The sequence below is a fragment of the Orycteropus afer genome, unplaced genomic scaffold (genome assembly GCF_000298275.1).
Source record: "Orycteropus afer afer isolate SDZICR_OR568_19922 unplaced genomic scaffold, OryAfe1.0 scaffold00291, whole genome shotgun sequence".
NCBI classification, from domain to species: domain Eukaryota; kingdom Metazoa; phylum Chordata; class Mammalia; order Tubulidentata; family Orycteropodidae; genus Orycteropus; species Orycteropus afer.
This window is the reverse complement of record NW_006921878.1, coordinates 2,526,729-2,537,388: the sequence shown is the minus strand read 5'-3', so window position 1 is coordinate 2,537,388 and position 10,660 is coordinate 2,526,729. Positions and strand designations below refer to the sequence as shown.

The following is a 10,660-nucleotide window of genomic DNA, read 5'->3' as shown; positions in this document are numbered from 1 at the left end:
CCAGGAATCGGCGAGCCTCCGGGACGGGCACCGCGACCCTCGGTTTGAGAAGTGAGTGTTTCTGCAGGCAGGCCGGGTTCTGAGCCTGAGGTCAGGTATTTGAAGTCTTGAATCTGAGGACTGAGAAGTCATGACTCTTAGCTTTAGAACTGAGTTCACTCTTGAGGGTGTGGGGATCCGGGTCCGGGTTTGCGCTTAAGTCTGTGGTCGGGTCCTGAGTGTGGATTTGGAGATTTTTCGACTGGCCTCTGCTTTGTGGCTTCTCTCTAGTATTGAGTCTGAGGTCTTGAAATAAGGACTGGAATCTTGGGTATTAAGTTTGGGGTAATGGGATTGGAGTTTTGAGTCTGGGGTCTTGGGGACCTGCACCTGCCAGAGGTCTGTGTCTCCAGCCTGGGTTCCATGACTTGGGGGGCGGGGCGGTGAGGAGTCAGGGTCCACGAGTGCAGAGGTTCGTGCATGATGTATACACGTCCTGGGGAATACCCCGGGGTTTGGCGCCCACAACTGCCAATTCTTAGCCTGAGTTTCCTCACCTGTGAAACGAGCATCCTAACATACTTTGCGTGCAGGCTTTGTGGGATTAAATTAGGTGATGCGCGAGCCTGACACCAGCAGGGGCTGTTGAGGACTGTCGAGTCGGTTTTTGATGCCTAGCGTTGCTGTGTGACAGAATAGAACTGCCTCTTAGGGTTCCCTTGGTTGTGATCTTTACAGAAGCAGACCTCCAGGTCCCTCCCTTGCAGAGCCACGGGGTGGGCTTGAACCACCCATCTTTCAGTTCTCAACTGAGCGCTTAACCGTTAGGCTACCAGAGCTCCTTTGGCACCCAGGTGGTACCTGGGAAATTTCATCTTTGACTCTCTCTCTCTCTCAGCTGCGGGGAAAATGATAGCTTGAGCCTGGGGCCCAGGCATGGAATTTTTGACAGTCCCCCCAACCCCTCCGGGGCCTCCAGTTATGGACTTGGAGGAGCCCGGGAACACTCTTGGATCATCTCAGAACCTCACACCTGTCTGCCAGTGGGACCTGGTGCCCGGAGCCCCCAGCGGCCTCAATAGGATGGATTTTGATGGGCCAAGGATTCAGGACCTGGTGCAACAATTTGAGGCGCTGCCAGGTGATCTGGAGGATCTGTCTTCAGAGGGACCCCCCTGCCCGCTGCACATCGCCACGGGCCATGGCCTGCCCCCCCGGGACATCGCCGATGCCCATGGGCTCCTGTCTGCTGAGGCTGGACGGGATGACTTGCTTAGCCTCTTGAACTGTGACGAGTGCCTGCCTTCCCAGCCACGTCCCGAGGAGTCCCCAGAGCCTGCCCCTCGCCTGCTGCAGCCCCCGGAGGACCCCGATGAGGACACCAGCCTCCCGGAATGGGCAGAGGGAGCCTCTGCCGGGCAGGATGGAAGCAGGAGTTCAGGCAGCTCTCCGGAGCCCTGGGCGGAGACCGTGCCTCTAGTCAGGCCTGAGGAGCGACCTGCCAGTGCCCAGGTACTGCCTACCCCTCCCCTCTGCTGCTGGGAGTTAGATGGGGGACTCAGACCTGCCCTTCTTCTGTCTCCTTGCAGAGCCCTGAGACCTTGGCTTCCAACCCTGCCCTCCAGGAGGGTGAGTGCCCTGTCTACCCTGGCCCCTGGGGAGTTCAGGATTCCAGAACAGCCCAAAGCAGGCTCCCAAAATCCAGCACAAAATTTGTGAGCAAGGAGAAGGTTCTAGAGAGGATGTGAGGTTGGTTTTGAGTAGATTCCAGATGGCCTTGGAGAGGAGGGACCGTCTTGAGAATGTTCTAGAATGAGTCGAGGATGACTCATTGGCAGCAACTTGGGATTTTGTAGCAGTCAGTGTTCTAGACTAGGGGTTGGCAAATTATGGTCTGTGGGCCAAATCTGGTGCATTGCATGTTTTTATACGTTTTATGAGCTAAGAATGACTTTTGCATTTTTAAATGGTTTGGCAGGGGTGGGGATCAGAAGGATGTTTGGGACCTATGAAAATGATATGCAATTCAGACTTCAGTGTCCATAAATAAAGTTTTATTGGCACACGTCCATGCCCATTCACTTACATGTTGTCTGTGCCTGCTCTTGTATTACGGTGGCAGAGTTGAGTAGTTACAACCAAACGTCTGGCTCACAGAGCTGAAAATATATACCATCTGGCTCTTTACAGAAAAAGTTTGCCAACTCTTGCCCGAGGCATGGTGAGAACCAGTTCTAGCCTTCTAGAATGTTTCCCAAGTTGCCTAAGGCTCTAGGTCAAAGTGCAGATTCACGGGTTGTGGGGAAGGGGAGCTGGTTTGGACATGTAGCTCCAAGACGTCCTGGAATCATGTGTTAACACTATCTGTGACTCACCTAGGGAGTTCTGGAGGTTGGTATCTTGCCTGGAGTTCTAGATGAAAGGAAACTGGGTTGTGAGTGTTCTGGAGCTGTCTGGTTCTACTCAGAGTGGAAGGTTCTAGAACCCTGGAAAGAAGAGAATTATCTGGTTCAGACCGGTAGGGGGGTATTCTAGAGCTGCAGATGGAACAACCAAAACAAGTTTCTGTCCAGTCCCTTCTGATTCATGGAAACCCCGTGCGTGGCAGGGTGGAACCATGCCCAGTAGGTTTTCAGTGGCTGGGTTTTATTGGACATAGATTGCCGGGGCCTTCTTCCTGCATGCCTCTGGAGGGTTTGAACTGCCAACCTGTAGATTAGCAGCCTAGTGCTTACCCGTTTATGCCCCCTATGGGCTCCTAGAACTGTGGACAAAACCATCTGATCCTAGCAGGGTCAGAAAGTTCTGGAGCAGTACCACAGAGGTTACAATAGAAATCATGTGACCCAAATAAGTTTTTCTGATTTATTTTAATTAATCCCATATGTCTAAGGTAATCTTGTTTCAAGGTGTTGTCGATAGTTTAAAATATGGAGATGGTATACCTTATTTTTTCACACTAAATCTTCAAAATCCTATTTGTATTTTAGGTAACAGCACCTCTCAGTTTGGACCAACCCCATTTCACACGCGCAGTACCCATACATGGCTGATGGCCACCCTGTTGGACAGCACAATTCTAGAATCCCAGAGAGGAACTGTTGGTGGTTCTGGAATGACTAGATCGTGAAGGGCAGTGTGCGCAGCTGACTGACGATTTGAGTTCACTGAGGGTTGTCCAGTCTGGGGCCTGTACCTGTGGTTCTACACCAAAGAGTAATTACTCATTTAAACATTCTAGAGGCACTGGCAGAGCTACTCAGAGAATTGTAGAGCCACGGGGCATGATTCCTATGGTTCTCAGCTGGGTTGGAGGATTTTAGAACCATGATCAGAGCTGGTTGGTTATAGATTATTCTGGTAATTCTTAGACTGACAGGGTGTGGCTGAGGCCCTGGACCATTTGAGAGGATTGTAGAACTATAGGGATGGGCTGTCTGATACTAGCGTGATTAAGCAGTTCTAGAACAATCATGGAGTGGCAAAGTTGGGATTCTGGAGTGCTGGTGGCATAGTGCATAAGGTGTTTCACTGCTAACCAGAAGGTTGATGGTTCAAACCTGCCAGCCACTCTGCAGAAGTAAGACTAGGCAATTTACTCCTATAAAGATTTACTGCCTTGGAAACCCAGTGGGGGTCGCTATAAGTCAGAATCAACCCAATGGTGGTGAGTTTGGGTTTTGTTTTTTTGGGGGAATTTCTAGAACCCCTAACAGAGTTCTGTGATTTGAGACCTGTCAGGAAATTCTAGACTCATGGGAGGAGCTTTCGGGTTCTGGACAGTATGGAAGCTTTAGATATGAACTTAGTTGTTTGTTTCTGTTCTGATCAGCAGTTTGAAAACTCTGGAGTAGAGCTGCCCATGGCCCTTGGCGGACTGAGCAGAATTCTGGGACACTGAGCACAGTTGTCTGGTTCTAGCTTGATTGAGGAATTCCAGAATCATCAAGTGGGTTTGACTATGGTTCTAGAATGTTATGGCTTCTAGACTTAGAAGCAGAGCCATCTGGTTCTTCTAGCCTGGTCACAGAGTTCTAGAAACACACGGTGGAGCCCTAGATCTGTGGTCTGGATTCACAGAGACCTTCTAGAACTGGGCAGTATGTCTGGGAGTCCTTGAGCCATGGACAGAGCTGGCTCGAGCCTCACAGAGGGCTCTAGGCCTATGAGGACAGAGCTGCTCCTCTGTGGCTCCGGCTGATGAAGTGGTTCTGGGATGATGAGCATTACTGTGTGGCTCTAGAACTTTCTACGCTTCTAGACACCTCAAGACGCCAGTGGGGTGGACAGCCCTGACCAGGTGTTCCTGTGGGCTGACTCCATTTGCACTGTTGCCCCTAGTACCTGGTCCCTGTGACCACGAAGACCTCCTAGATGGTGTCATATTTGGGGCCAAGTACTTGGGGTCTACCCAGCTGCTGTCAGAGCGGAACCCGCCCCCCAGCACACGCATGGCCCAGGCCCAGGAGGCAATGGACCGCGTCAAGGTAAAGCCAGTTAGGCACATGGGGTTGCGAGGGACCTGCCAGCAGGTGGGACACAGATGGGTCCTGAGGCCCCAGAGCGTGGTGGGGTCTCCAGGAGCCTCCACCTCCCACACACCACCCACAGGCCCCCGCCGGGGAGACGCAGCCCATGACAGAGGTAGACCTCTTCGTCTCCACCAAGCGGATCAAGGTTCTGACAGCCGACTCCCAGGTAGCAGGCCAGGGGTTGGCATAGGGCGTGGAGGGCCCAGCCAAGGGCGAGACCCCATAGCCCACCCAGCCCGGTCTCTCCCAACCCAGGAGGCCATGATGGACCACGCCCTGCAGACCATCTCCTACATTGCCGACATTGGCAGTGTGCTGGTACTTATGGCCCGGCGGCGGCTGGCCCGGCGGCCAGCACCCCACGACCGCAACCACCGGCTCTACAAGATGATTTGCCATGTCTTCCACTCAGAGGACGTGAGCACCTGGGCATGCGTCCTGGGGTGGGCGCTGAGCTGCTCCTCCTCCAAACTCCCCACCCCCAGCTGCAACCATCACTCCTGTTTCCTTCCCATAACCCCCTAGAGTGGGTAGCTGTCTTTCTGGCCCTTCCCATAAGCCCCTGTGCCGTGTATTGAATTCACCCTTCCCATAAGCCTTTGGGACTGGCAGCCCCTCCCCTGGGCTTCCCCCAAGGCCTGGGGGTTCTCTCCTGCCTCCCGTCAAGCCCCAGCTATACGGCTGCCTTTCTGTCAGTTTCTCCCAGTCTTTCTCCCTTCCCCATATACCCCAGGGCTGCCTCTCCTCCTTGCCCTCTTCACTGGGAATCTCGTCTTGGAGGTGTCACAGGATGTGGGGGCCTGATGGAGGGCTGCTATTCTCCCCCGCAGGCCCAACTCATTGCACAGGCCATCGGCCAGGCCTTCGCCGTGGCCTACAGCCAGTTTCTACAGGAGAGCGGCCTCGATCCCAGCCAGGTGGCCACCCGACAGAGCCAGGGGCCCACAGGGCCTGGCCACCTGCACAACGGGGACCTTGACCATTTCTCCAACAGTGAGAACTGCCGGGAGGTGAGTGGGACCAGGTGGCTGCCCCCTACACACACATACACACAGACGTGTGTGCACCCCGTGAAGCCACCATCATACCCGCCCCATGTTCCCCTACCAGGTATGCATCAAGAAGCACCCTGGCGAGGGCCTGGGTGTGGCCCTGGTGGAGTCAGGTTGGGGCTCCCTCCTGCCCACAGCCGTCATTGCCAACCTGCAGCACGGGGGCCCTGCTGAGCGCTCAGGGGCCCTCAGCATTGGGGACCGCCTCACCGCCATCAATGGGGCCAGCCTGGTGGGGCTGCCCCTGACCGCCTGCCAGGCTGCCATCCGTGTGAGTCCTCCCTGGACAGCAGACCCACAGGAGACTCCCAGACTGAGAGAAGGTCCTCCCCTGAGCAGGTCCTTGTGGGCCTGTCCAGTTCTTTTCCCATAAGCCCTTGGGCGCTATGTACTCACTCTGCCCATAAGGCCCTGGGCCATATATTTCTAACCCTTTCCATTGTGCACTTAGGGAAACTGAGGCCTGGGAAGGGAAAGTAACTTGTCCAAGGTTATCTTGCTCACAACACAGCCGGGATCAGGATGCCAGCAGCCAAGCTCGAGGGCCAGGCAGCTTTTCCTGTCTGCTCAGAGACAGCTGATGGTTTGCTTTTGAGCCTTAATAAGACGCAGATGGGGAAATGGAGGCCCAGAGACAGGGAGGGCCCTGCGGGTGGAGAGGTGGGGCAGACGCCCTGTGCAGCGTCGGGTGGAGTTGGCACTCCCGAGCAGGGCGCTGCTGGAAAGCTGCCTTTATTCTTCAGAGACAGGCCTGAGGCTAAAGGGCACCAGGGCCACATGCTCCAGTCTGCCCCCATCGCTTCTCAGGGGGTTGTCTAGACTCTAAACCCTTAACTTCAACCCTCTCCTTGGCGGGTGGGTAAATGAAGGCACCGGAGAGGACTGAGGCCAAGCCCCCAGGCATCTGGGCCGGATGGGGCGGCTGTGCCTGACCCGGCCTGTCTTGCAGGAGGTGAAGCCACAGGCATCCGTGACCCTCAGCATCGTCCACTGTCCCCCCGTCACTACTGCCATCATCCGCCGGCCCCACGCCCGCGAGCAGCTGGGCTTCTGCGTGGAGAACGGCATTGTGAGGCTGGATCCAGGGTGCCCAGTAGGGGCAGGGGCGGGGTGACCTCAAATGCAGCTCCCTGAGCAGCGCCCCCCTCCCTCCCAGATCTGCAGCCTCATCCGTGGCGGCATCGCCGAGCGTGGGGGCGTTCGTGTGGGACACCGCATCATTGAGATCAACGGGCAGAGTGTGGTGGCCACGCCACATGCCCGCATCATAGAGCTGCTCACCGAGGCCCACAATGAGGTACATGGGGGCCGGGGTGCACTCCTGTATGCCCCCGGCTGGCCCTGAGCCACCCCCCTTCCCTCCTCATGTAGGTCCACATCAAGACGATGCCGGCCGCCACCTACCGCCTGCTCACTGGCCAGGAGCAGCCTGTGTACCTGTGACCTCCGCCACAATCCTCACCTCACCGCTGTGCCTTAGCCCTGCCAGCCCCAAGTGCCACCTCACGGTCCCTCACGGCCAGTCAGGGCCCCACAGAATTCTTGGCCCACAGCCATTTTCTATGTAAAAATTAAAAGTTTGCCCACTGGACAAAGTCTTGGATTGGGGTCAGTGTGGCTGATCAGGAAAGAGACAGGGCTGGACCCTCTCATCCCCTTGTCCTTCCTGGAAGCCACTAGAAACCAATGCTGTGAAAATACTCTGTTTATTAAGACCAGGTTGAGAGAGGTGGGTTCCGGGTTCTGTATGGGAAACTGGGTCCTGCTCCAGGGAGGTAGGAGGACAGGTGAGCTGCAGTTTGTAGGGCTCACAGGTCAGTGGCCGGGCCCCAGTCATAACCGTCTTCATCAGAGGACTCCATGTCTCGGGCTCGTGTAAACTTTTTCTTTAGGGCCTCCTGCTCGTATATTCTGGAAATTGGGAAATAGAGTAGAGGCTGTAGTGGGGAGGGCGTGGGACTTGAGTACCATTAACTGAAGCAGACTCTATGATAGGCACATTGGGTGTTGGCAGAGATGGGGGAGACCGGGCATCCAGGGGCGGGGCCTTGTTGGTGAACTTCTATGCACCCTTCCGAACCCCAGCTCCAGTGCCCCTTCAGAAAGCTTTCCCAGTCCTCCCAGGAGGAGGATTCCTGCTCACCCGACCCTGACCACAGAGGCCCTGCAGTGGCTCTCCCTGGCTCCGTTTCACCCACTAGGCTAGAAGCACCATAAAGGTGAAACACGGATCTAGGTCTCTTGTCCACCCTTCAGAGTCTGTGGAAGAGAGTTGAGGGTCTCAGTCTGGAGTAGTGGGCTCTCACCTCATGCTGTCCTGTCGACGCCGACTCTGGGGATGCCGGCTGTCCACCTTGGGAGACGAGGGGTCAGGAGGTTAACATTCCCCACAAAGTACAATAGATTTAGATGAACAACAACCTGATTGCCCCCACACACCTGTGCCCAGGTAGGGCTACTCAGACTTCCTGCCTCCCCCCTCCCCCACTGAGTACAGCTAATCCCTACTTTCAAATGAGGTGACTGAGGTTGGGACAGGAGAGGGGTTTGGCTCTGGTCTTGGCCTGTCACCAAAGTGGGGGATAGGGCATCTTATCCATAAAACTCCTCACAGGGCTGTTGCCATGAATTCATAACTGAGCGCAGGTAGAAAGTGCTTAGAACGGTGCTTGCTCTGTAAGGAGGCCGCCATGGACTGTTGAGCAGGTTGGATACTGCACAATGCCAGGGATGCCCTTCTCATCAGAAATGCACAGATTTGTACATTGACTACATTTTCCTAGAGCAAGCGGAGAAATATCTGGAGGAAGGGGCACTTCCTAATGTACAGGCACTCTGGGGGCTGGGGCAGCCCTGCATATCTGCTGTCGTTGGGTTGGCCACCCCCAACTCGTGGTGACCCCATGCACAATGACATCGGACCCCTGTGCTCCACAAAGTTTTCATTGGCTGGTTTCTGGAAGCAGATTGCCAGGCCTTTCTCCAAGGCACCTCTGGGTGGACTCAAACCTTCAATTTTTTGGTTAGTGGCCAAGGCTGTTAACCATTTGCAGCTTTTGACTCCACCCACACACGTTGGTGTGTTGTTATGTGCTGTCGAGTCGGACCCGATCATAGTGACCCCTCCTTGGGTTTCTGAGGCAGTGTCACTACGGAAGTAGATTGCTTAACCTTCCTTCCGAGGAGTGGCTGATGGGTTTGAACTGCCAGCCTTCTGGTTAGCAGTCAGATGCCTTAGGCACTATGCCACCAGAGTTCAACTCAGTGACCCATGTGACAGCAGAATTGCCCCATAGGGTTTTCAAGGCAGTGACCTTTCGGAAGCAGACCACCAGGCCTCTCTTCCAAGGCCTTGAGTGGACTCAAATCACCAACCTTTCAGTTAGCAGCTGACTACAAACACAGTCGCATCACCCATAGCCTCCACCCGCATATACTAAGTGCATGCCATGATGTCAAGACTGTTGAAACACTCCCACGAGGCTGTGCTCAGTGACTGTCACAAGTGCCCAGATCGGAGGCCCATGCTCATCACCTGGCTCCTGACCTCCCGCAGAACAGACTCCCTGTGCCTGTCCTCTGCCCTGCATGGTGTCCCGCCCCAAGACCCTTGCCGGGACTAACCCCCCCAGCCAGTCACCTGGACCCCCCGGTGGGCTGAGGATCTTTCATGGTCCGGCAGGCTCTGGGGCTCGTCCGCCAACACAGGCTCTGAGGACCGGGCCAGCGCTGGTGCCGGAGGCTCCTCCTCCACGTCTGTGTGGGCCCCGCCCTCGCCATCCGTGTAGCCCTCGCCGTCCGTGTAGCCCTCGCCATCTGTCTCCTCGTAGTCACTGTTGGCCCGGCTGTCACAGCTGAGGTCTGCCGAGCTGTCAGCCAGGCCACGGAGCGGGAGGTCCAAATTGTCCTCTGAGGAGCTGTCCAGCTGTGGAGAGGGAGGGGTGCCAAGGATGCTGGGGCGGCCATGGCTGGCTGAGTCAAGACCCCCACCCACAGACTAAGGCCCATCCCTGGTCCCAGACCCAACCCTTGCTCCATGACATCAGACTTCAAACTCTATCCCAAACCAGGCAAAGATCCCTAACCTGCAACCCTAAAATGAGGCTTGACATTGACCCCAGTTTGAGTCTGACCACTGACCCCTGGCTCAAGACTAGATCCCCTAAACTTTAGCTGCGCCCCCTGACCCCTGACCCAAGGCCAAATCCAGCCAAGACTAACTCCACAGTTCAAGCCCCCAACCTTGACTGTGGACACCAGCACTGAAACAGAGTAGAGACAAGTAGGGAGGAATAAGAGAGGGAGAGAGAAAGTATGAGGTCAGAATAGCCCCAGTCCCTCGTAGCCACAGGCCAACATGTGGCAGAAGGGGTTAGTGACAGCCTAGTCTAAGTCTCTGAGTCCAAGCAGACTCCTGCCCTTTAACTCCTCGTTGACCCTTGACCCCAGGCTGAGCCCCCAACATGAGCTAAGCCCCAACCCTTGACCCCAGCCCCCAAAGTAGACCCAAAACTGAGTTCCCACAATGCTGCCTCACCCCATGTATTAGGCTTAGACTGTAAGCCCAGGCTGAACCTTGACCCTGGCCACACCTCTGACCCTGACTGAGCCCTGGCTCCACATGGAGCCCCAAGCCCTGGCTGCCCCAGCCTGGGCCCTGGGCCCCCTGCGCCCCGCACCTGATCCTCAGCCGTCCAGATGGGCTGCATTTGCTGCTCGTGGATGACGGCCTTGAGCTCCTGATACCAGGCCTCACTTGTACCACGCAGAGGGATGGTGGCTATGAGGAGAGCACATCAGCACAGCCAGGACCCCACCCCTGCCTGCCCCAGGACCCCCAGCTCCCCGCCTCACCTGTGAAAAGGTGGCCACTGTACTTGCCCAGCTTCCGGGCCTGTGCGTAGAGGCGGCGGGAGCTGTGGCGGGAGGCAGGGGCCAGCCACTGCCGCAATGCCTTGAGGGTGGGCTGGCTCTCGGGGGCACAGAAGGCCACGATGGGGTAGTACTGCACGTAGTTGAGGCGCTCGATTGCCGAGGGCGTCACGTCCAGGAGCGCATGCTTGTCCTGGGCCGGCCCAGGTTGGAGACAGAGAGGGG

The 10,660-nt window shown here is 56.1% G+C and overlaps 2 protein-coding genes across 2 annotated transcripts in view; one reads left to right on the top strand and one right to left on the bottom strand.

Moving 5' to 3' along the window:
• The first annotated feature begins 915 nt into the window (after nt 1-915).
• APBA3 (amyloid beta precursor protein binding family A member 3) lies at nt 916-7,006 on the top strand. The gene is made up of 10 exons (XM_007951027.1): nt 916-1,491; nt 1,569-1,608; nt 4,321-4,466; nt 4,591-4,677; nt 4,767-4,928; nt 5,342-5,521; nt 5,622-5,834; nt 6,513-6,632; nt 6,720-6,860; nt 6,935-7,006. The coding sequence occupies exons 1-10, from the start codon at nt 916-918 to the stop codon at nt 7,004-7,006; spliced, it is 1,737 nt and encodes a 578-aa protein (XP_007949218.1).
• Nucleotides 7,007-7,371: 365 nt separating this feature from the next.
• Nucleotides 7,372-10,660, bottom strand: part of TJP3 (tight junction protein 3) — a 27,616-nt gene continuing 24,327 nt past the window's right edge. Inside the window, exons 14-18 of the mRNA XM_042782334.1 lie at nt 10,418-10,628; nt 10,243-10,343; nt 9,204-9,488; nt 7,870-7,916; nt 7,372-7,474 (exon numbers count right to left, since the gene is read on the bottom strand). Coding sequence (XP_042638268.1) covers nt 7,372-7,474; nt 7,870-7,916; nt 9,204-9,488; nt 10,243-10,343; nt 10,418-10,628 — 747 coding nt within the window. The remainder of the gene's footprint in view (nt 7,475-7,869; nt 7,917-9,203; nt 9,489-10,242; nt 10,344-10,417; nt 10,629-10,660) is intronic.

Excerpts from the sequence above, each read along its gene's own strand:
- APBA3 (XM_007951027.1), top strand. The coding sequence starts at position 916 with ATGGAATTTTTGACAGTCCCCCCAACCCCTCCGGGGCCTCCAGTTATG. Across the intron at positions 4,678-4,766 it reads TTCTGACAGCCGACTCCCAG|GAGGCCATGATGGACCACGC; the intron begins GTAGCAGGCCAG and ends CTCCCAACCCAG. Across the intron at positions 6,633-6,719 it reads TCTGCGTGGAGAACGGCATT|ATCTGCAGCCTCATCCGTGG; the intron begins GTGAGGCTGGAT and ends CCTCCCTCCCAG.